Source organism: Eretmochelys imbricata, chromosome 6, assembly GCF_965152235.1.
Source record: "Eretmochelys imbricata isolate rEreImb1 chromosome 6, rEreImb1.hap1, whole genome shotgun sequence".
Lineage (NCBI taxonomy): Eukaryota > Metazoa > Chordata > Testudines > Cheloniidae > Eretmochelys > Eretmochelys imbricata.
The window spans coordinates 25,397,135-25,418,895 of NC_135577.1; the positions used below are offsets into that span (position 1 = coordinate 25,397,135).

General features: G+C 44.2%; 1 protein-coding gene across 4 annotated transcripts in view; it reads left to right on the plus strand.

Moving 5' to 3' along the window:
• BRSK2 (BR serine/threonine kinase 2) overlaps positions 1–21,761 on the plus strand; it is a 425,109-nt gene that overhangs the window by 300,687 nt on the left and 102,661 nt on the right. For all 4 annotated transcript variants that reach the window (XM_077820019.1, XM_077820020.1, XM_077820021.1 and 1 more), the window contains exon 4: positions 11,271–11,411. In XM_077820019.1, coding sequence (XP_077676145.1) covers positions 11,271–11,411 — 141 coding nt within the window. The remainder of the gene's footprint in view (positions 1–11,270; positions 11,412–21,761) is intronic.

The window sequence follows — 21,761 nt, forward strand, 5'->3', positions numbered from 1 at the left end:
AAAGATCAGCAGTGTCTGCAGAGGCATTCATGTTGCCAGCCCTCTCCTGATTGTTTTTCTTTTAATTATGATTATTTCTGTTGAAAACTGATGCTGAGGTGAAAGAGGATGTGAGAGAGGAATGGCACTGTTAGTGTCTTTTTTTTATTGGCAGCCCTAGCTTCTGAAATTAGTCCCACATGTGGGAAAACCCTGCGTGGATTTCAAAAGAAGGAGTGCAGGTGTAAACAGAGTGCATCTGTGTCATGTTGGAGAGCATTGGGCTCAGCAAAGAGTGTCTTGAACTTTCATTCTTGGGGTTTCCAAGTGCAGCAAGAGAGACCAAAAACCAGTTCACCTGACTCGAAGGCAAACAGAAAAACCCCAGCCTGGGTTACAACTTCAATCAGGGGAGCTATACTTACCTAACAATTTTTGCCCCTTTGTCTGTGGCTGATTTGTTTGTATAGAGTGTCCAATAGTCCACCTGAGAGCTTAACTGGGCTTTCAGCTCTGCCATGTGCATCGTCATGGGCCTCAGCAAGGGGTTAACTCCTTGCTTGCCAGAAAGCCAGTTGGACACAGGTCCCTGTGACAGCCGCGCCGTAATGTGGGTGAGGGTCAAAGAGAGACATAAGTCTGTAAATAAAAGGGCCCCAAGCTCTCAAGAATAGGAACTAGGGGTGGTTTCAGGGTTCCAGATCAGCCAGTGACAGATATGCTACAGAGGACAGTGTGCTAGCTAATGGGTGTTGTCTCAGCCTTGCTCAGCCCGTACCGAGCATCCCTCCAGCCGGATGCGTTCCACGTCATGTGCCCACGTAGGAGATGACTGCGGTGCTTTGGCATGCACGACTACACACCATAAATAGCAGCCACGGCAGCCCTCGAAACACCTTTCATCACCAATAAATCAACGGTAGAAGCAGCACAACGGCATAACCCACCTCTCCACGCTCCCCCTCCCATCCCTCTAGTCCAAACATAATTAGCAACCACACAAAAAGTCCCTTCAAACAAGCAGCTTATGGTTAAAATTGGTCCTTTAAAGAAAATCACAAGTGCAAACACTTTCTTGCCGGGGGGGGGGGGAATAAAGAGCTCCTGGCTCTGTGCCAAATTAGGGTTTAAAAATTCATGCCCGCCATAAGAATTTATATAGCTCCTGAATAATTTATAGGCTGCGCCAATAACAAGAGTCTTAATATCTGATAGAGATTATTTAATCAATAGAAAACGGCACAGCAGAAAGCCATCAAAGAATTACAATATGTCAGTTCAGGCTGGGCAGTTTTTAACCCTCCTCCTGCTGAGTTGTAGGTGGTAGAACTTTTTGAAGAGAGTGATGGTCTACAGAAGAAATCTTTAAGCCTGCATTTGGCTGTAAGCTTGTCTCTGGAGACCTGGCATTTGGGACCAGTCCCTCACCAATGCACAGTTGCTTTGAAATGTAATGAATTTTCTAGCTCTCGGTCGAGTTGTTTGGGAGTAATAGTTAGTTTCTAATGAGCAATATGCTGGGAATTTGTGGCGGGGGCGGTGGCTGCTATTTTCTGGTTGCTTGGACTTTTGCTGGGATTACTGAATATGTCTGGCACATGATAGTTCTGATGCAGCCAACATCTTCACACAGACTGTCAGTGGGTATTCATGTGGCCTAAGCACATGGTACCATCAGGAAGTTTTAAGAGGTATGGGTATTGGTGGGCTGGGGTAGGTGAGGGCATAGGGTTGTTTCTGTCCTTATATCTTGAATTACTATTTGACTCTAGCCTCTGACCACATAGACTGGTTATGTTGGTCTAATTGTGCATCTGTGTCAAGTCTAGAGTGTCCATTATCTGTGCTGCGTTCCTTGGTCTTAGCATTCTTCTAATCAGTCTCTTATAAAAGCCAAATATTAAGCTAGAAGTCACGGGGGGCCAGATCCCAGAGCAGACTTAACTAATCATTGAAGTGTCCTGCCTCGGGGCTGAACATCGCCACTATGCTGCCAAATCTTAAAACAGGATCTTCACAGTCCGTCAGTATCAGCTCTACAGATAAGCCCAAAGCCTTGCCTATTTGAACCAGTAGGAGCTGTGCTAAGTTTCCTCATCTTGAAAGTTCTTCGTTGCATCTATTCAGAGCTCTTTGCCTCACAGTGGAGTACAGATATCAAGTCATAGATTTTTAAAGTCAGGAGGGACTATTATGATCATCTAGTCTGACCTCCTAGAGCACAGACCATAGGACCTCACCCTGTGAGTCACAGATTGAGGCATGCACAGACAAACCACCTTCCTGCCAAGGTTTAAGTGAGTTGGGATTTTTTTTTCAGTACCATTCAATAAAAATCTCAAAAGCTAATTAGGACCAGACCTGGTCAGTACGTAGATGAATGACTTGCAAGGATAACCCAGATAGTGCAGGAAATGGCACTCTTCCCTCTCAGTGTGTAACCAGTTCCCCCAATGTGGTGGTAGGGATAGTGTCTGTCCATATTTTTGCAGGGAATTTACACCAAGGCCGTGACCTTGCTGATAGTTAAAATCCCATAGCTCTTTTTTGAGAGTAAGAGTGCAAATCCCGTTGTTTTCCAGTTTGGATCATGAATATTCCTCCTACTTAACATTCCTTTGTCGTTTCAGCAGGAGCAGTTACTTTTTCCCTTCCTAAAATATGTTGTATAGTGTTGCTGCCACATTTTGCCACAGAAGTTGCTCGCTTGAGTAGTGGATTAATGCTCCCTAGCTGAGTGATGCTCAGCTCTAGATCTCCTTCTCTTCGAATCCAGACAGTAGTACTATGTAGTATTATTCTGCCAGGGCCTAATCAAGACAGTGATCTGCCTGAAAATGAACTGGCTACAACTCCTAGACTTCGGCAGTGAGAGGTTTTCGGAGGAGTGAGAAAAGGAGGGGAATAGAGAGATACAGTATCTGCATCATCTGTTGAAGGTGAATTCTAGCCTTTGCTAAAATGGTTTGCAGAACCATTCCTGTCCCTAGATAGTCCAGTTTGCCTTCCATTGCCAACAGCTAGTCAGGAATCGGTGATCATTCCTCTTGCAAGTGGACATTGTAATGGCCAGCCACACTTTTGTCACCTCTAAGCTGGATTACTACAGTGCAAGGACAAACTTTGAAGTATAACCAGAAGCTCTGGCTAGTTCATCACACAACTGTCTCATGTCTACACTGGCTTCCTGTTCATGTCCCTCTGCAGCTCAAGGTGCTGGTAATAATCTCTAAAGCATTGATGGTCTGGAACTCAGTTTAGTGAGAGACCATTTCATCTTGTACACTGTGGTGGCATGGTATCAGCTTAAAGTCCTCAGGGTCAAAGGTCTCTGTCTTATGTATTCACTCTCCTTAGCAGTCCATCAAAGCCCAAGACTTGCTTTGTGCAAGACATTCCCATTTGGCCTAGCTTTTAACTGATTTGTGTTTTTAGTGGCGGTGGCAGGGGGAAGAAGAACCTGTTTGATTTTTTTCCTGGCCAAATGACTTTGGTTTATTCTTTATTTGCCCATTTGAGATGTTCTATTTAATTTATCCTTTTAAAATGTTTACTATTCATCAGAGGCCTAGCTGCAACAGCCGTAGGCACTTCAGTAATCTTTATAATATAATACGTTATAGTTTGGACGTTCATTTGAAAAGTGCTTTCAAATTCTTTGGGATAAGAGATGAGGTACAGTATTGGAGCATGAGTCTGTGAGTCAGGAGTTCTACTCCCAACTATTCTGCTGACTTGGTATGAGCCTTTGGACAAGTTGCTCCCTCTCAGTTCCTCAGTTTCACCATATGTAAAATGAGGATAATAAAATCTCCCTAATTCACAGGGGAGTGACGAGTCTCTCATTATAAATGCTTGTAAGGTGCATTGAGATCCTTTGATGAAAGGTGACGTAGAAGTGCAAAGTATTGTTATTAAGTATTATAAATTCAGTTATTATTTTGCATTTATAATCTTTCATCCAAAGATCTCAATTTACTTTAATAAATAATAAATAAATATATATGTTGCCCCGAAGGATCTAATTTGTATAAGGGCAGATGTATCATAAATTGTGTGGATCTGTAGGGCTGGGAAAACATGAACTGCATATCCATTACCAAGACTTAATGATGAGCTGCTGTGGGGACACTTAGGTGGCATGCACATGTTTTTCCTGGCCATGGCTGCTAAGGGTTAGCAAACAACCTGTCATTCTCTGTAATCATCAGGACTGGGATGACCTCCTTAGATATTGTGCCCTTGGTACCTGGTAATGGACGGATCTGGTTCTTCCTGGGCCAGTCTGCCTTTCTATAAGAGTTGTGTTTCCATAAATCACTCCAGGCTAGATTGTGCAATTTAAGCACAGCCCTGCCTTGGGGTGGCACAGAGCTGCCCTGCCCCAGAGTGAGCACCCGGAGACGTTCTCCCAGAGCTCCCCAGTGTGCAGCAGGAGCACATACAGGCATTTATGGGGTGCTGCACACTTCTCTTACCCTGCAGCCAGTCAGCAAGTACAGGAGTGGAGTCATGGCTCTGCCTACTCTCCTCCCCTTTGAGCACAGGGACTTCAGTTCTCACTCCTGCCCCTTCATGTGCTGCACAAGGTGGGAGGAGGCTCCTTGTTCCCTTCCCCACGCAGTGCCCGCATGGAAGAGCCAGGCAGAGTCTGGCTCAGCATCTGGGGTTTGCAGGTGAAAATGAAAAGCAAGCTCATGAATTAGTAGTAAATTTCCCACCAACAGAAATGAACCCAAGCCAAGATATACAGAACTGAAGGAAAATATGGCTCAGAATCCAAACTTGGAGGAGCAGGCCATGAAGGACCAACTTGGCCCCAAGGAAAATATCCCTGTGCAGGAGCAGTATAGGCCCTGTGCTGTCCCACCTCACGGCGCCTGGCGTAGGGGCATGTTGGGGCCAGGAAAAGGAGACGGTATTGTGCTCTATGCTATGTCTGTTCTGGGCGGCAGAACAGCCCCTAGGCAATCATGGGGAGGCTGCTGTAAGTTAGAACGTGCTGGGAGCTGTACCAGCTCCTAGAACAGGCAGAATCTGGGAGGCACAAAGATGGCTTACAGCCACCTTTGCCCCACACTGCTGCTATCCCTGTAACAGTTGCAAGGTTTATACAGTTTTGTTGCCTTAAACATTCTATCAGAGACTTTTTTTTAAAAGTCGAGCCTTAATTCTTTTCTGAGTTGCATGGGCGTCTCACATGATACCTAGATGCCTCGTGAGGTTAGTAGCTTGTTAGCTTTGACTGGGGAAGGTGATGAGTCTAGGATACAGATGGAAAAGTGGCCAAGGGGATAGATAAAATTAATAAAACACATTGGGAAGAATCACTCGGCTGCTGTTCATGATCTCTCTGCTCCTCTCTGATGGATGAAATCATTTCTCCTATTAAGCATTCGGTTTCTTTTCCTTTAAACACCGGGGTCTCGTCTCCTTTGTCTCTGAAGCTTTCCCTGAAATTTTTCATTTCATGTATTGGCTCACAGCAGAGGCATAAAGAAATTCTGGGCATGCATGGTGCTGGCATTCTGAAACCATGGCCTTGCCTGTTTGGGAATCTGCCCCACATTTAAGAATTCACCCAGTAGAGGAAATGTTTAATAATTCTTTTAAACTGTGTGTGCACACTGCAAATTGGAGTTGTGGAAGCCTGACAGCTGCAGCCTCTGTCCAAATCCACTTGTTCCAAATGGACTCGTATCAAAAAGGAGAGGCCAGCACTGCAGTCACCATAATCACAGCAGTGAAAGCTAGAGAACAGGGGTGATTGATGTTCAGGGCAATGTGGTCTAGTGAACATGAGCACAGGAAATCTTGAGTTCTAATCCCAGCTCTGAGACCAACTTGCCACGTAACCTTGGGTAATTCACTGTGCCTCACTCCCCTGTCTGTAAAATGGGGGTGATGACCTTTACAGCGTGTCTCTCACAAGGAAAGTGAGAGGATTAAATTAGTTAACATTTGTACAGTGCTTTCAAGGTGGGAGAGCTAAGTGTTCTGGCGGAGTCCTTCAGCCCAGGGTGGCTCCATACTTCCCTGTCGCAATTATCACAGCATGCGGGTGTACAGTGCACTGCCAAGGGGCTGCCTCTGTTTACTCTGCAGTGACTTTTCAGAGAGTAATGCATGGTGTGTTTTTTACAGCTAGGTTTCCACTGGGGAGAGCTTTTGACTGACACCATCAGTTTTACCATAGGCAGAGTTGAAAAACACCCTTTAAAAATTGCTGCTTTCCATTTTCTATATAACATGAAACTCAGGCCGTGCAATGAATGGAAAGCAATGGCCAAGACTAGTTTCTGGGAACAGCTGCAGGAGCAAAATGGTACCATGAGGTAATATCATTGTCAGGAAGGGGCAGAATGGGGGAGGAACGGCAGGAAAATCTCCCTTTCCTTGTCCATTTTTCCAAGCTATGTATATTCTGTTGCTCACCTGCTCCCTGAATCAGCAAACAGTCAGGCAAGGTTCCAGTGCCGCTGCTTTCTATTAAAGTCATCGAGGGCTGTAGAGCAAGTTGATGGCTGGTCTTGTGGACTCACTGTTTGACTCAGGGAAAGTCACTGAGAGGGCAGGTCTACACCACGGGGCTCAGTCAACCTAAGTTACGCAATTCCAGCTATGTGAATAACGTAGCTGGGGTCGACGTACCTTAGGTTGACCTTTTGCGGTGTCTACACTGTGCTGGGTCGACGGGTCCCATCGACTTACCTTATGCTTCTCATTCCAGTTGAGTACCGGAGTCGATGGGAGAGCTATTGGCGGTCGATTTAGCAGGTCTTCATTAGACCCGCTAAATGGATCCCCTGGAAAGGGGAGACAAGCCCTGAGTCTCTCCATTCCTCAGTTCCCCATCTGTAAAAAGGGACAATACTCTTTCCTTTGTCTTCCTTCTCTGTCTAGACGGTAAGCTTTTGAGAATAGGATTCTCTTTTTATATATATGTTCAGCATGGACCACCTAAGCTATAGTGCACTAATCAAAATAATTAACAATTGTGCAATCCACTTGCACCACTTGGAAAATAATTATTATTATTTATTATTTTATGTATTGTTGTAGTGCCTGAGAACCCTAGACATGGACCAGGACCCCAGAGTGCTGGGCATGTACAAACACAGAATAAAAAGACAATCCTTGCCCCAATGGGCTTATCTTCCCCTATCCCCAGCCTGATTCAAAACATCATGTGTACTGCTCCCATGCCACATAACATAACAAACCATTGTCTTGCACAGAGCTGGAGGTGGATGTTGAACTGTGCCCTTGCTTAATCAAAAATCTCCTAGCTGGGCGTGATCCTAAAAATAAACAGTTACATTGCAGGGAATAGGGTTGGTTGGTGACTCTTCCTGGTACAGCAGCAAATCGGAACTATGAACTTCTAGATGTAACGTTAACCATGCTGCGCTTGTAGAATAATCCTTGCAGCATTTATTTCTTACACTTAACCATTTGGGAATGTATTTGTCACCCTCCTTGCTCTTGTCACATGAGGGGATCTGTCAGATCAGAATACAGTCTCTCTGTGCTTCTTTCTTGTTCTTCGACTCATCTCAGGCACAAATCTTTTTCAGATGTTTCCCCCATTTGTTTCCATTATTATATCTGGTGCTTCTGGGTTGTAAACAAAAATAAATACCTTCGTAAATGCACTTTGTATTTCCATTTGTTTTATTTATCATACGGCATGTTGGTGCACTTTGGATGAGTATTTTTAATAAGACAAAGTTGATGAAAATAAATTGCTTTGCAGTTCCTGCTGAGGGTGACAGAAATGCTGAGCCTGTAATTTTCTGAAACTGCATTTGAAACTTGTGTAGAGGGGGGTCTGCAGGCTTGTACATATAAACATCTTTATACCACCTTGGAAGAAGTTTTCTATTGATCTGTACTATGTCTGAAATCTTTGAGCCAGATTCTCTGCTATATCCTTCTTCTTCTGGGCACAGCAGAAAGGAAGAGCAGTCAGAGAGCCAGTTACATTTGATCCCAAGGCCAATTTTGGGTCTGCCATAGGAGAGACTAGACCAGGTCAATCTCTGGTACAAGGAAGAGAATGATTTATATAGGGAATCCTCTTTCCCAACATGCCTTGCTGCCAAGGTCTGGGTAGTGCAGGACCACTGAGACTTAAAAGGCCCAGACATCCAAATTCAGTCTTCAAGGGACTATGCATCGGATGGAGATCACTGGCAGGCCACTTCTTGTCCCACATCCTGATATGCCCCTACACCAGAGGCTGCAGGAGGGGTGGCATAGGAACCACCTGTGTTAGCTGGATGACCACTCAGGACTTCCCCAAGCCAGGAGAATCCCCAGCTAGGGAGCTGTGGGCTGTCTTTTCTCTCTTGGCATCACGTAGCAGTGCCACAGCAATAGAGCAGGATAGCGTGCCTGGTCCTATATCGGTAACATCTCTACCATACAGACAGGGGTGATCGCTATAGGGTCCATTGAGTTTTATCATACTGTTATGATGGTCTCACTGGCACTTTGCTCGCTAAAAACACCTCTGCCTGGATTAGAGCCAGTCACAATTTTTGAAAATTTGATGTTTCAACACAAATTTTCATCTGATTCTGGATCTTAATGAAAAAAAGAATTGACAACATTTCCATGAACTTTTCTCGTGGCGTTTCAACAAGCACTAGAGAGCTCAATCGGAATTTTTCTAATTTTGATTTAAGCGAAAAGTTTTCCAACTTTTCCCCACAAGCTCTCTGTCACTGTGAAGTACCTATTCCGCCCCCCTTTACAGTAGTATCTGAACATCCCACAATCTTTTACTGTGTTTATCCACACAACCCCCCTGCGAGGCAGGGAAGCATCATCCACTGACACAGACAGAGTCTAAATCATCATCTTCTCGTGTCCTTATCACACACTAGAGGTTTTCCCAGAACCGTGCACAAGCAATGGCTCTTTCTGTTGCTGCAGCGAGGTCCTTCTTCATACGTCTCCCCAAAGAGTCAGCAAATGCTCCATGGTCTGCACCTTACTGCACTCGCATACACTGATGTCATGAGAGTACCCTCACTGGATCTTATTAGTCTTCAATCTGCCAGTTTGCATGTGCAGGTGGTTCAGGCATTGCCACACTGACCTGTCTGTATCGACCCCTCTGGGAAAGTCCTCCTGGGGTTCCAGATCTATTTCAGTGTGTCTGACTGCGTGTAACCTTTCATTCCATAACCTCAGTTCTGCCTTACCAGCTGTCATATCCAAAGGCACAACACTGGTTATAAAACTCTTTATCCATTTAAGTCTAAGCGATTTGCCCAGGGTTACACAGGAGCAGAGATTTACCCCAGGTCTCCCAAATCTACAGCTGCTGCCCTAACTACTGAACTATCTTTATTCTCTCCAGGGCTACTCCTGATATTCAAATACTCTGAATAGCTTCAAAAAGGACCACTTAAAAATGCACAAGAATATTTTTCTTTTTCCCCCCAAATTTGGAGTTTCCCTCCCAAATCATACCATTCTGAGGCACTGAAAGGACAGTATTCAGTCTTGAAGTAATTTTGTTCTTTTCCTCTCCTTCCAAGACCTGTTTGGTTGGACTAAGGGTACTGGAACTAACACTGACTTGCCTTATGCACAAAGGAATACAACAATAACTCCCTAAAAAATGGTAAAAGCTCTCTAAAATGTACTATTTTAACAGTTTTCCTGTGAAATTTGTGGTATCAACAAAAGATGGTGATGTTTACTGGTCCTGTTTACCTTCATCTCACTGCCCCTGCAGATATCTGCTGTCAGATCGCATGCCCTTCCATGCGGCAAAGGAACACATTTCAAAGCAGTTACCCGTTGAGGGAGTGTGGGCTTGCTCCCCTGTTACAGTATTCTGAAGCCAAGGGCATAAAAGCCACCTCTGCGGGTCTGCCCCTAAAGGGAGATCTGCAAAGTAATCCATTCAGAGAACAAAAGGTCCTTTATTAAATAACTTCTTTGTGTCACTAGTCTGGGAGGGCCTGCATAGTAATTTTGGTCATCTCAGACTCATACCAATAAAAGCTTTACACAGTATCTTGGCATCATTTACTTTCCCTATATCTAATGTACTGTGTGTACACAGAAGGCGGCAGCACTGTACAGTAGCACAGAATCACAGTAGAGATGGGAAAGGCCTCATTGTTTCTCTAGACCAGTGTTTCTCAGTGATCGGTCCATGGACCGGTGCCAGCCCCTGAGACCTCCCTGACAGTTTAGGCAGGCAGCAAGCTGGTGCCTGGTATCAAAAAGGTTGCGAAACCCTGTTCGGGACAATCCTCCTGCCAAGGCAGGTCTGTTACCTACTCTGTGCTCTCCGGTGTTGTATCTAGTCCAGTTTTAAATTACTCAGTTGATGGGGCTGCCATTATTTATCGAGGGAAACGATTCCATGGTCTCCTAGAGCTCCACTCTTAGGAAACATTCCCAGATATTTAGCTTAAGTTTTCTTTTGATTGGTGGCATCTCATTACCCCTAATCATACTAACCCTTTGGGCTGCCCTAGATAATTCCTCTCCTTTCTTTGCCTGGTACCTTTTTGGAGTACTTGAATGCCAATGATAACATGCAGTTTTCCTATCCCCCTCTTGGGACCTAATTCTTCAGCCCTTACTCATTCTATGTAACACTTACATGCCAGAGTAGTCCCCTTGAAGTCAATGGGGCTAGTCAAGTGAAGCAGACCTATCCAGCATGAGTAAGGGTTGGAGAAATGAGCCCTTCCCTGGGTGCCCATGCGATACATATGTAGTTTATCTTTTCTCATAAATCAGCCTGTTTATTTTCAACAGCTCTCCAAATTCCCTCTTGTTTGTTTACATTGTCTGGTACTGAGGTGGCCAGAACTGAGCACAGTTGTGTGGTTCCTCCAAAGCTATTTCAGAAGAGGAACTGTCACCATCCACCTTGGTTAATGACCTGATGTCTCTGCATATGCAGCCTAACTGTACATTAGCTTTTGCAGCTGCCAAATTACGCTGGAAGCTCACATATAATTTGCTGCCCGCTATCCGTCTCGATCTTTGGAGGAAGTATTGCTTTTCAGATATCATCCCTGTACTGGGGATGCTGAAAACTGAATTTGTTCCATTGTTTGGAATCACTGAAATGCCTGGAGTCCAAGCAGTGCTTGACTCCAACCCTGTTAAAAATGTTCACAGCTGCTAATTTTCCAATTCTCTCGTTTCACAGTATTTCACACAAGTTTAATTCCTAGAGAGAGAGAGAGAGACAAAGACAGAGAGAGCTGTGTGATCATGTGCTAACAAAGGCCTGTCTTATTTTTTTCTAGGTATTTGGTGCTAGAACATGTGTCAGGTGGGGAACTCTTCGACTATCTCGTAAAAAAGGGAAGATTAACGCCAAAAGAAGCCAGGAAGTTCTTCCGACAAATCATCTCTGCTTTAGACTTCTGCCATAGTCATTCAATATGGTGAGTACAGCAGGTTTATAATGGGTGGTGACTACGGCCTGGAAACTCATAACAAAACAGTCATTGGGGCCGGGGCTCCTTATACGTCTGTTTGCTCTTGGGGTCCAAAAGTGCTACATAAACGCTGCTGCTGCTGCTACTTCTTGGTTATCTCTGTGAACACGCATCAATCATGCGTAGATTGTCCATGATTTTCCTTTGGATCTGTTTATAATATATGTAGGAAGGCTCATTTCTGATTTCCATTGGAAAGTGAGCCTGCTGTTCCATGGTGAGCATAATGGGAGGGGGCAGCTGCTGTCACCTTCATTTATAGTGAGTGCTTTGACCAAGAAAATCAAATTCCTGGGGGACCAGTGCTTCATTTCCATGAGTCTTGGGGGCACTTGCCAATAACCGAGAATAATATGTGCCTTATCAAGACTAGTCCCTGAAGAAACTTGGGACAATTATCAATACAACAACGTCATTTTATGGCCACCTTGGCTTATAGGGAAATGTGCTGGCAGTTGGCAGCCCTGCCTGGGCCCCTTCTGGGCATTTGAGTCACTGTTGCCTTTAATTTCCTTTCCAGTAGGGAGTAATTTTCTTTATCAGTCTGTTATTGTTACATATTAACTCAGTTGAATGATTTAACCATTGAGTGTGATTTAACCTCTAACTTGCAGATGGCATTTTAAATTGAACCAGTTTCCACTTCAGCTTTTACAAGTTCGGATAATTTAAATTATACTGAAATTGAGTTGTTGCAGCCAATCAAATCACAGGGTTTCTGTACAGTTAGTGACCTGTAACTGCACGCTTATTTCTCAGTAATACAATTCCATGCATTCTGATTGGCTAAGGTGCTGTGATTTACATAATGACTGCACAGTTGTGTCTTAATAACTACATACAGCATGCAAATTCCTCCATTCTGATAGGCTGAGGGCCATTGTTAGACAATGAGAGCTCAGGGATTTGCATGACGACTGTATAGTTATTTCTCAGTAATTGTGCAATGATTATCCATATTCCTCAGGTTTGACTAACTACTGTCCTCAGAATGCCCCATGCATACACCCTAGGGTCAAGCGATTAAAAAAATTAATCACGATTAATCGTGCTGTTAAACAATAATAGAATACCATTATTTAAATTTTTTGCGTGTTTTCTACATTTTCAAATATATTGATTTCAATTACAACACAGAATATAAAGTGTACAATGTTCACTTTATTTTTTATTCCAAATATTTGCACTATAAAAAAAAATAGTATTTTTCAATTCACCTAATACAAGCACTTTAGTGCAATCTGTTTATCATGAAAGTTGAACTTACAAATGTTGAAGTATGTACAAAAAAATTACTGCATTCAAAAATAAAACAATGTAAAACTTTAGAGCCTACAAGTCCACTCAGTCCTACTTCAGCCAATTGCTCAGACAAACAAGTTTGGTTACAATTTGCAGGAGATAATGCTGTCCACTTCTTGTTTACAATGTCACCTAAACGTGAGAACAGGCATTCGCATGGCACTGTCATAGCCGGCATCACAAGATGTTTACATGCCAGATGTCCTAAAGATTCATATGTCCCTTCCTGCTTCAACCACCATTCCAGAGGACATGCGTCCATTCTGATGACAGGTTCTGCTCGATAATGATCCAAAGCAGAGCAGACAACGCATGTTCATTTTCATCATCTGAGTCAAATGGCACCAGCAGAAGGTTGATTTTCATTTTTGGTAGTTCGGGTTTTGTAGTTTCCGCATCTGAGTGTTGCTCTTTTAAGACTTCTGAAAGCATGCTCCACACCTCGTCCCTCTCAGATTTTGGGAGGCACTTCAGATTCTTAAACCTTGGGTCAAGTGCTGTAGCTATTTTTAGAAATCTTACATTGGTACCTTCTTTGCATTTTGTCAAATCTGCAGTGAAAGTATTCTTAAAACGAACAACATGTGCTGGTTAATCATCCAAGACTGCTATAACATGAAATATTTGTCAGAATGCGGGTAAAACAGAACAGGAGACATACAATTCTCCCCCAAGCAGTTCAGTCACAAATTTAATTAACACGTTCTTTTTTTAACGAGCATCTTCAGCATGGAAGCGTGTCCTTTGAAATGGTGGCCGAATCATGAAGGGGCATACGAATGTTTAGCATATCTGGCACGTAAATACCTTGCAACGCCAGCTTGGAGCTTGGGGAGGCAAAAAGCCTAGAGCTGGCCCTGGTTCTCGCTTTCAGGTGACATTGTAAATAAGAAGCAGGCAGAAGTATCTCCCACAAATGTAAACAAACTTGTTTGTCTTAGTGATTGGCTGAACAAGCAGTAGGACTGAGTGGACTTGTAGGGTCTAAATTTTACATTCGTCTGTTTTTGAGTGCACTTATATAACAAAAAAAATCTACATTTGTAAGTTACATTTTCGCGATAAAGAGATTGTACTACAGTACTTGCACAAGGTGAATTGAAAAATACTATTTCTTTTGTTTATCATTCTTACAGTGCAAATATTTGTACTAAAAATAATAATATAAAGTGAGCACTTTACACTTCGTATTCTGTGTTGTAATAGAAATCAATACATTTGAAAATGTAGAAAAACATCCAAAAATATTTAATACATTTCAATTGGTATTCTATTGTTTAACAGTGCAATTAATTTTTTTTTATTGCAAATATTTTTTTTAGTTAATCATGTGAGTTAACTGTGATTAATCAACAGCCCTAATACGCCCATAGCGAAAATGGCCACCTAAGTGTCTGATCTGCTCCCCTCATTGTGTAAATAACTGGAAATTTCTAAGGGAATGTGTTAGTAATGGATGGAAGAGGGGATCTAAGCCTTTCTCAAGGGGCAAGAAGGAACTGTAGGGTGATATTAAGAAGAATGGGGTAGGGTGGGGAGCAGTTCAGAGGTTGAGCTGACCACATTTGTGGATTTCGAAGTTCTGAGGACAGTACGCAGTCAGCATGGACGGGTTTGTGAGAGTCAACAGAGCATGGGGTGAGCTGAGAATGAACAATAATAACATGAGGGGCCAATCCAAAACCCATTGAAATTAATGGTGAGACATCCTCCTTCCCCCCAATTGACTTCAATGGACTTTGGATCATCAGACCCAGAAAGTTTTCTCTGATGGCAAATAATTCTTAACAAATAATTTGTTCTGTGAATGCCACATATTTTTCTCCTTGCAAATCATTTGTGGGAGAATCATGATTTTCTCAATATATTTCTGAGAATAATTCACGATAGATTGTTCAGGAGCAGTTTGTTTTGGAAACTGGATAGTGTGGTTCTAGTTAGGTTTGACTGGACACATAGGTTGTTTTTGTTCATGACTAGCAGAGCATATCTCTTAGAGGCCCTGACTCAGGAAAGCATTTAAGCATTAACTTCCTAAGCACCATTCCTGAATAGGGATGTTTTCCTGAGTCTGCCCAGAATCAGATTTTACGTGTCAACAGTCTCATTTACAAATTCAGAATTCATGTTCTGCAAATATTCTCCGTTATTCTCTTATAATTGACGGTCTCCACATATATTGCTGCTGGTAAATTCATTCACTCGAATATTCACAGGAAGCACACACAAAAAAGGTGCAAACACAACGGATGGTAATTCATTTAATAATTCAAATGCTGTAGCTCACGAAAGCTTATACTCAAATAAATTTGTTAGTCTCTAAGGTGCCACAAGTCCTCCTTTTCTTTATACAGATGTTTGTGGTATTCGCATGACTCTTGTGGGAATGTATATGTATCTACTGGCAATTAGGTACTACTGTGACAAGTGTGGCACAGGTAGATAGATGGACAGATGCCTTCTGGTGTCTGCCTTTAATGAACAGGGCTGAGGGTGGGGCTGAGGCCGTAGAAAGAGTAAGTAATTCTGGAGAATTAAGGGTCTCTAGCGAATTTTCAAGGAATAGTGAGTGCCTCTTTTAAGGATCCCCAGCTACCGTCTTCAACACATTTGGGCATTAAGGCAATATCCTTCCTGTTAAGAAGTGAGTCTGTTTCCATGATCTCCTCTTCAACCCCTACTCTACCACTGTCAGTGCGGAGTCAAAGAACAGTGAATCAGGTCACTGTGAGAACCGTGCAGCTCCTGAGATGTGAGAGTCTGAGCAGTCACCGCCAAAGGTTTTTTAAAAATCAGGTTTGTAAATATATAATAATTTAATGTGCTTTCCTAAGCAACGAAGCTTGACCTTGCCCTGTCGCAGGGCAGCGAGATGATAAATCATCTCATCAGCCAGGTTATCCAGTTATGACCACACTGAGTAATGAAGGCTTCTCCTTTGGCTAATGACTGGAGTGCCTCTAGCATGCTAGCAGAATAGATTGATAGCTCTGTGCCCCCCACCCAGCATCATGCCACCTCTTCTTCCACCATCCCCAGGAGGGAGCAACCAAGCACAGAGAAATTCTTAAGGTTTACAGTTTCTTCAGCATCCTGGTAAGTTCTTCTTTCACTGCTTTGAATTTATTAATGGCTCAGGATTCCTGTATGAGAGAATCTGAAAGGGTTTCCCCACAGTGGCCATTGATCGGGGGCGGGGGGAGGGGGGAGCTGTGCCTTCAACCACGGGCAGAAATTGCCTTTGTCTGATGAAGGGTTTTCAAGGAAGCAGTCCCAGCAAGGAAGAAAATGGATTTGTAATTTTGCTTGTGTTTGGTTTAATGTTATTTTAAATCAGTATGAGTTTCCTGTTCCATTTATTTCTTTTAATGGGAGTGTAGCGGGAGCTTGGAGCGTCTCCCAGTCACAGTCACTGTACAGGATTTTGTAGTAGGGTTGGCTGTGGGAGAATTCACAGCGACCCTAGTTATAGCCCCGCTCAGGAGTGCAGGAAATGGCATAGGACCAATGGTGTGTGGGAGCTCACGGCTACCCTAGCCTCAGGAGTCAGTGAAATGTCATAGCAGCACGGACCACATTTTTCAAAAGTGACTAATGACATTGGCTGCCCACCTTGATGCCCACGTTGAAACACTTCAAAGGGAGCTTGTGTTCAGCAGGTGCTGAGCCACTGCTCTGAAAACCAGGGTCCTGTAAGGGGCCTCAAGTAGGACCCCTAAAATCAGTAGTTGCTTTTGAACACCTTGGCCACTGCCTGTGTGGGACCTCTCAGCTACTCCAGGCCCAGCCGCAGTCACTGTAGGAAATGATACAGGAGCTCTGACCGTGCGGGAGTTCACAGCTACTCCAGTCTTAGATTTCCCCTGGAGGAGAACCCTTCTTTATTTAGAAAAAGCAAAGATTGCAGAGAGAACGGAATCTGGAAGGAAATAGGAGAGAACAGCTAAAAGATTCCTGATTGGCTGTATGTGACATCACCAACCAATGTTGTGATTGGTCTGAGTTGTGTTTTTTGTGTGTGTTGGATTTTTCTTTTGGTCAGGCTCCTATCTGGTGTCTGTATCTTGTGAGCTGACAAATAAAAATATGATTACGGAAAAGGGCCCATGGCAAACCTTATTAAGCTTCAGAGATAACTGATAATGCCAATTACTGCACAGCGCAGTGGTGACATTGAGAGGAAATTCCCTCTGGTAGTGAGCAGCAGGATTATTATTTCATTTTATTTTTATTTTGGTTTGGCTTTTTTTTTCCAGGAGGGCACAAGGAGGGTTTGAGGATCTGTATGAATATTGATAAATGGCAATTACTAGAGCCTCTTCTTTCATCGCCTGAGGCTGTCTGCTGGTATATGCAGAGGGGGCTCATGCTAAAGTATGTGACACGGGGAGCGTGGGGGGGTTGGGAGCTAAGGCAATGAATAGGAGCTTTGTTTTACTTTGCTTTGTATCCTTCCCACTAGTAGGGTGGGGAAAGGGTCATTATAAAAGTAATACTTCAGGATTCACAGCAATTGCACCAAAAGCTCTTGTGAGAGCACTGTGAGCAGGAACGGTTTACAGAATACCGCAGTATACTTTTATTAATGGGGAGGGAAGGTTTGTGAGAAATCAGGGGTGACATCAAGAAGCAGAGATGACTATGGCCTCATCTACACTACAAACTTATCCACACCCCTGAGTGACATAGTCATACCACTCTAACCCCCGGTGTGGACAGTGCTATGCCGACAGGACAGCTTCTCCCATCTACGTAGCTACCACTTCTCGGTGAGGTGGATTAACTACGCTGATGGGAGAAGCTCTTGTAGTAACATCTTCACTAAAGCGCTACAGCAGAGGTGGAGAGAGGGGCAGGACCAGACCCCTGCCCCACCACTGCACCAATCCATGGAGTAGGGCTGGCACACTTTCTGGGCCAGCCTAATGGCTAGCACAAAATGTGCACACCCCATGCATAGGAACACTGTGCTTGCTAGCGTTGCCAAGGGCACGGTCTCTCTGGTGCCACTCCACACTGCCCCTCACGTTGGGCTTGTGACAGAATGCCACAATACAGCCCTGTATGTGGAAGCGATAGCCCTGTTTTCAATTTCATTGGTCACACATCTTGTGACTGCTTCACCTACGCTCTGCCCACTCATCCATTTTAGTCTAAACATCCCAAATCTCTGAGCTTCAGTTATCTTGGTTCATATTTTCAATCAACTGAAAACAAATTTCTCCCTCTTTTTCTGAAACGCAGAATTGTCCCCCAAATTACACTGGCCTGAGGTCCGTTGTGAATATTTAGTATTGCACAGTGACCAGTTTAAAGTTGCACATCTCACTGCCCTTCAGGAGTACAATGCCGGTGCTGTACCACTGGGAAAAGGGAAATTGACAGCTTTCCACTGGGATATACAGCTCTTGATGCTAGCCTCCAGTAGTTGCAAGATATCAGATTTTGACATTGTGACATTATGATTTACAGCTCTTCTTACAGGTGGAAGAATATGAAAAATGGTACCAGTGTAGGAAGATTCTATAAATAATTTCTAAAATATTGTTTTTTCTGTAAAATACATAGCATAGACAGAATACGCGATTGTGTTTTATTAGCACTTATTTGGGGTAACTTGCACAACTCACTCATAACTAAAGCTAAGATTTAGTCACAAGTATTTTTGGTAAAAGTCATGGACAGGTCACGGGAATAAATAAAAATTCACGGCCCATGACCTGTCCATGACTTTTACCAAAAATACCCCTGACTAAATCTCTACTTTTGGGATCCTGCTGCTCCAGGGGGGCCCTGGTGGAGGGGGGGCCTGCTCCAGTGCTGGGGGTTGTCTTCCCCCCAGCCGCTGCTCCCAGGGACCGCTCTCTGGACAGCGTCCGGGCACCCCGGGGGCCGCTGCTCCAACTGCTCCGGGACCGCTGCTGCTTGGGCGGTTCCCGGGACCAGCTGCACCAGCCGCTGCTCGCGCGGTCCCTAGAACCAGCTGCCTGGGGCTTCCCAAGCAGCGGCTGGTGCGGCTGCCCTCAGGTCACTCCACGAGTGGCCAGTGTGGTTGCCATAGGGCCAGTGGCTCGGGCAGCCCTGAAATCAGCTGCACCAGCTGCTGCAGAAGTCATGGAGGTCGCAGAATCCGTGACTTCCGCAACCTCTGTGAAAGAATCACAGCCTTACTCAGAGCTCGTGAAGGAAGGAGACATCTCTAACACTCATGCTGATAAAACGTTTATGCCGCACCACTCTGTGGAGCATTGTATATATGCTTTCACTCTATATACACGCGTACACACACACACACACACACACACACACACACACATGAAAAGAGAATATACTATGGTATAGTGTGCATGAATCTATATATAGTAATTTGGTAGGGAAACCATTGTTCATGTTGCATCAGAGAATTGTGCTTAATGGGCGAAAGAATGGGAATATCTGCTGCACACATACAAAATAGACTGTAGGGAGGCTTTTAATTTTCTGTGCACTTTGTGACTTGTAGAGGAGTCACATATTTAAATATATTTTGGAAATAAAAACAGATGGATTTTTAAATTGAGTCCCTAATGCCTCACTCTTTTACAGAACCCTTTTGCAAAGGGAGATTCTACACTAAACTTTGGATGTGGATAGCTGCCCTTTACACAAATACCACATTTATATTTTTTCCATGTTGGAATGTCTCAGAAAAAATTATTTTGTTTCATAATTGATTTGAGCTGTGCCAATTTGAAAGTGTAGTGTGAATGATTTGGCAACATTGTTTGCTCAGCAGCAATCTGTCTGTCCATGGCGGCAGATTCACCAAGTGCTGCATTAACCATATGACGCCAGTATTTTACTCAGCAGCAACCTATGTGTGTACATGCCAGCAAATCTGTCAAATTCCAGCAATCTTATTTACTTAAATGTTGACATTGACTTCAGCAGTGGCAAGTTGAAAACACCACGTCAACTAATAATGATGTTCTTTGCTTGGTAGTGTCCTATGTGTTTTACACCCTAATAACAGATTTGCTCAGTTGCTGTGTCCACTTGTAATCTAATATCGACATTTCTCCATCATCGAACTCACACTGCAGCCTTTGTGTTCACAACATTATCATGATTCTTTGTAAGGCCCTATATTAATTGCATTTCATATTGCAGCTCCAGTTTGCACAGTTTCTTTACAAACTAGGGAAATTCACACAGAAAAAACCTTTGTTTAGTGTTAGTTAAGGTTTCTCTGTTCTACTTCAATACCATTTTCCTCACAGACTGAAAAGCTACAAAGACACAGTTAAGGTCAACAACCACACTTCCGTTTCTTGAGTGACAGCAATATAAAATGGATCAGCTCTTACCTATTACTGCTTTCCTCATACAACTCTTTGTCAACACAAAAGCAAGGCTGGATTTACACCTTACGTGCCCCTAGGCATAGCATCTTCAGCTCCCCCCTGCCTACAGCTGACCTTCGTGTTTTTCATAAAAAATTAAACGGAAAGAAATATAACACAGCCTCCCTGGGAAGGCTCCAGACCCTCCACCATGCAGGGCGCTCCCATCCCGAGCCAAGGCACAGCCCACCTGCCCCAGGCAAGGCGCAAGGGGGGATTGTACCTCTCCCCAGAGCGAGCAGTCCCCAGGTGTCTTCTGTCCCTCCTGCAGCCCGGCGCAGCAGCTCCATCTCTGCCCGTGCAAGTGAATGGGGCGCTGGCCATGCCCCACCCCAGCACAGGGCGGAGGTAGCGAGACAGCCGAGATTAGGAAGGGGCTGGCACGCTCCCAGCACCTTCAGCAGCCTCCCTGCCCAGCTGCGGCTCACAGCACACCCAGGTGGGCTGACTCAGATGCTCACCCTGCTCCAGCCCCACACACTGGGCAGCCACCAACCCGTGCCAGGAGCCCAGCTGCTTACAGGAGAGCTGTATGTATTAACTTTTTAACTTTTAACCACTTTTAACTTTTAGGCGCCGCTAAGCATGTGTCTACTGTGCCTAATTGGAAATCCGGCCCTGCACACAAGGCTTTAAAAACTACTATGTAATCTTAACTCCGTGTTGAAGGTTACCGCCTCAAAGTTGCCACCTTGGAGTGAGAGCAGGCACCTCGCTTACCTCCTATGTCATTCTTTTGGCAGCCACAACCCTGTGGTCTGGTTCTGAGATATGGGGTACAACCCATCATCTGTGCCTTTTAGTGAGTCCACCCCCTTTAGGGGGATATAAAGCAGCCCACACAAATGGAAAATAATTCCCCGACCCACTTTGTTGTGCAAGGGAGAGGGCAGCAGTCTCTCAGGCCTCGCAGACAGTCTTAGTTCCCACTCCTCAGTGTGAGAAAAGGTTAGGGCTTAATCATAGGGTGGGGAGGGGGGATTTCAGCAAAGAAAACCAGCCTGGTAGTCCTCTTCCTCAGAGGACTTGGGTAGGTGGCATTCACAAGCCATAGGTCAGTTACTGCGACACAGGGCCCCCAGTCTGGGAGCTCTGAGCCCTTACTTTGCTTGCTTCAGCATGTCCCCACTACTGCACTGAGTTCTCCCTTTTAAGGGCTCACATCCGGGCCTGACATACCACAGAGGTGCGGCAGGTTGGTGCCGATTGCTCCCTTACCCTTGCCTGGGCGGGGGGGTCATCTGCCTCACTGCAGTCCAGCATAAATACAAGGAGGAGACGTGTTAAATGTAGGCATACTTATGACTTCGAAGAGATGCTTTCTTTTACTTCTTTGAAGAAAAGAGAACAACTTTTAACATGTTTCCTTCTTGAAAAATCTGCCCTGAATGCAAGAAGGACATGCACATCTACTTATTACAGGCATAACTGGGTGAGGTCAGACTAGATGGTTTAATGGTCGATTCTGGCCTTAAAATCTATGAATATATATTAAAAAGTTATCCTTTTATTTGTGACCTTAACTGTATCGACTAATTTTACAAAGCTTGAAAATGTTAGTAAAGTAGAACAGAGCAAGCTTAATTAACATAAACCAAAGATTTTTCTGTGT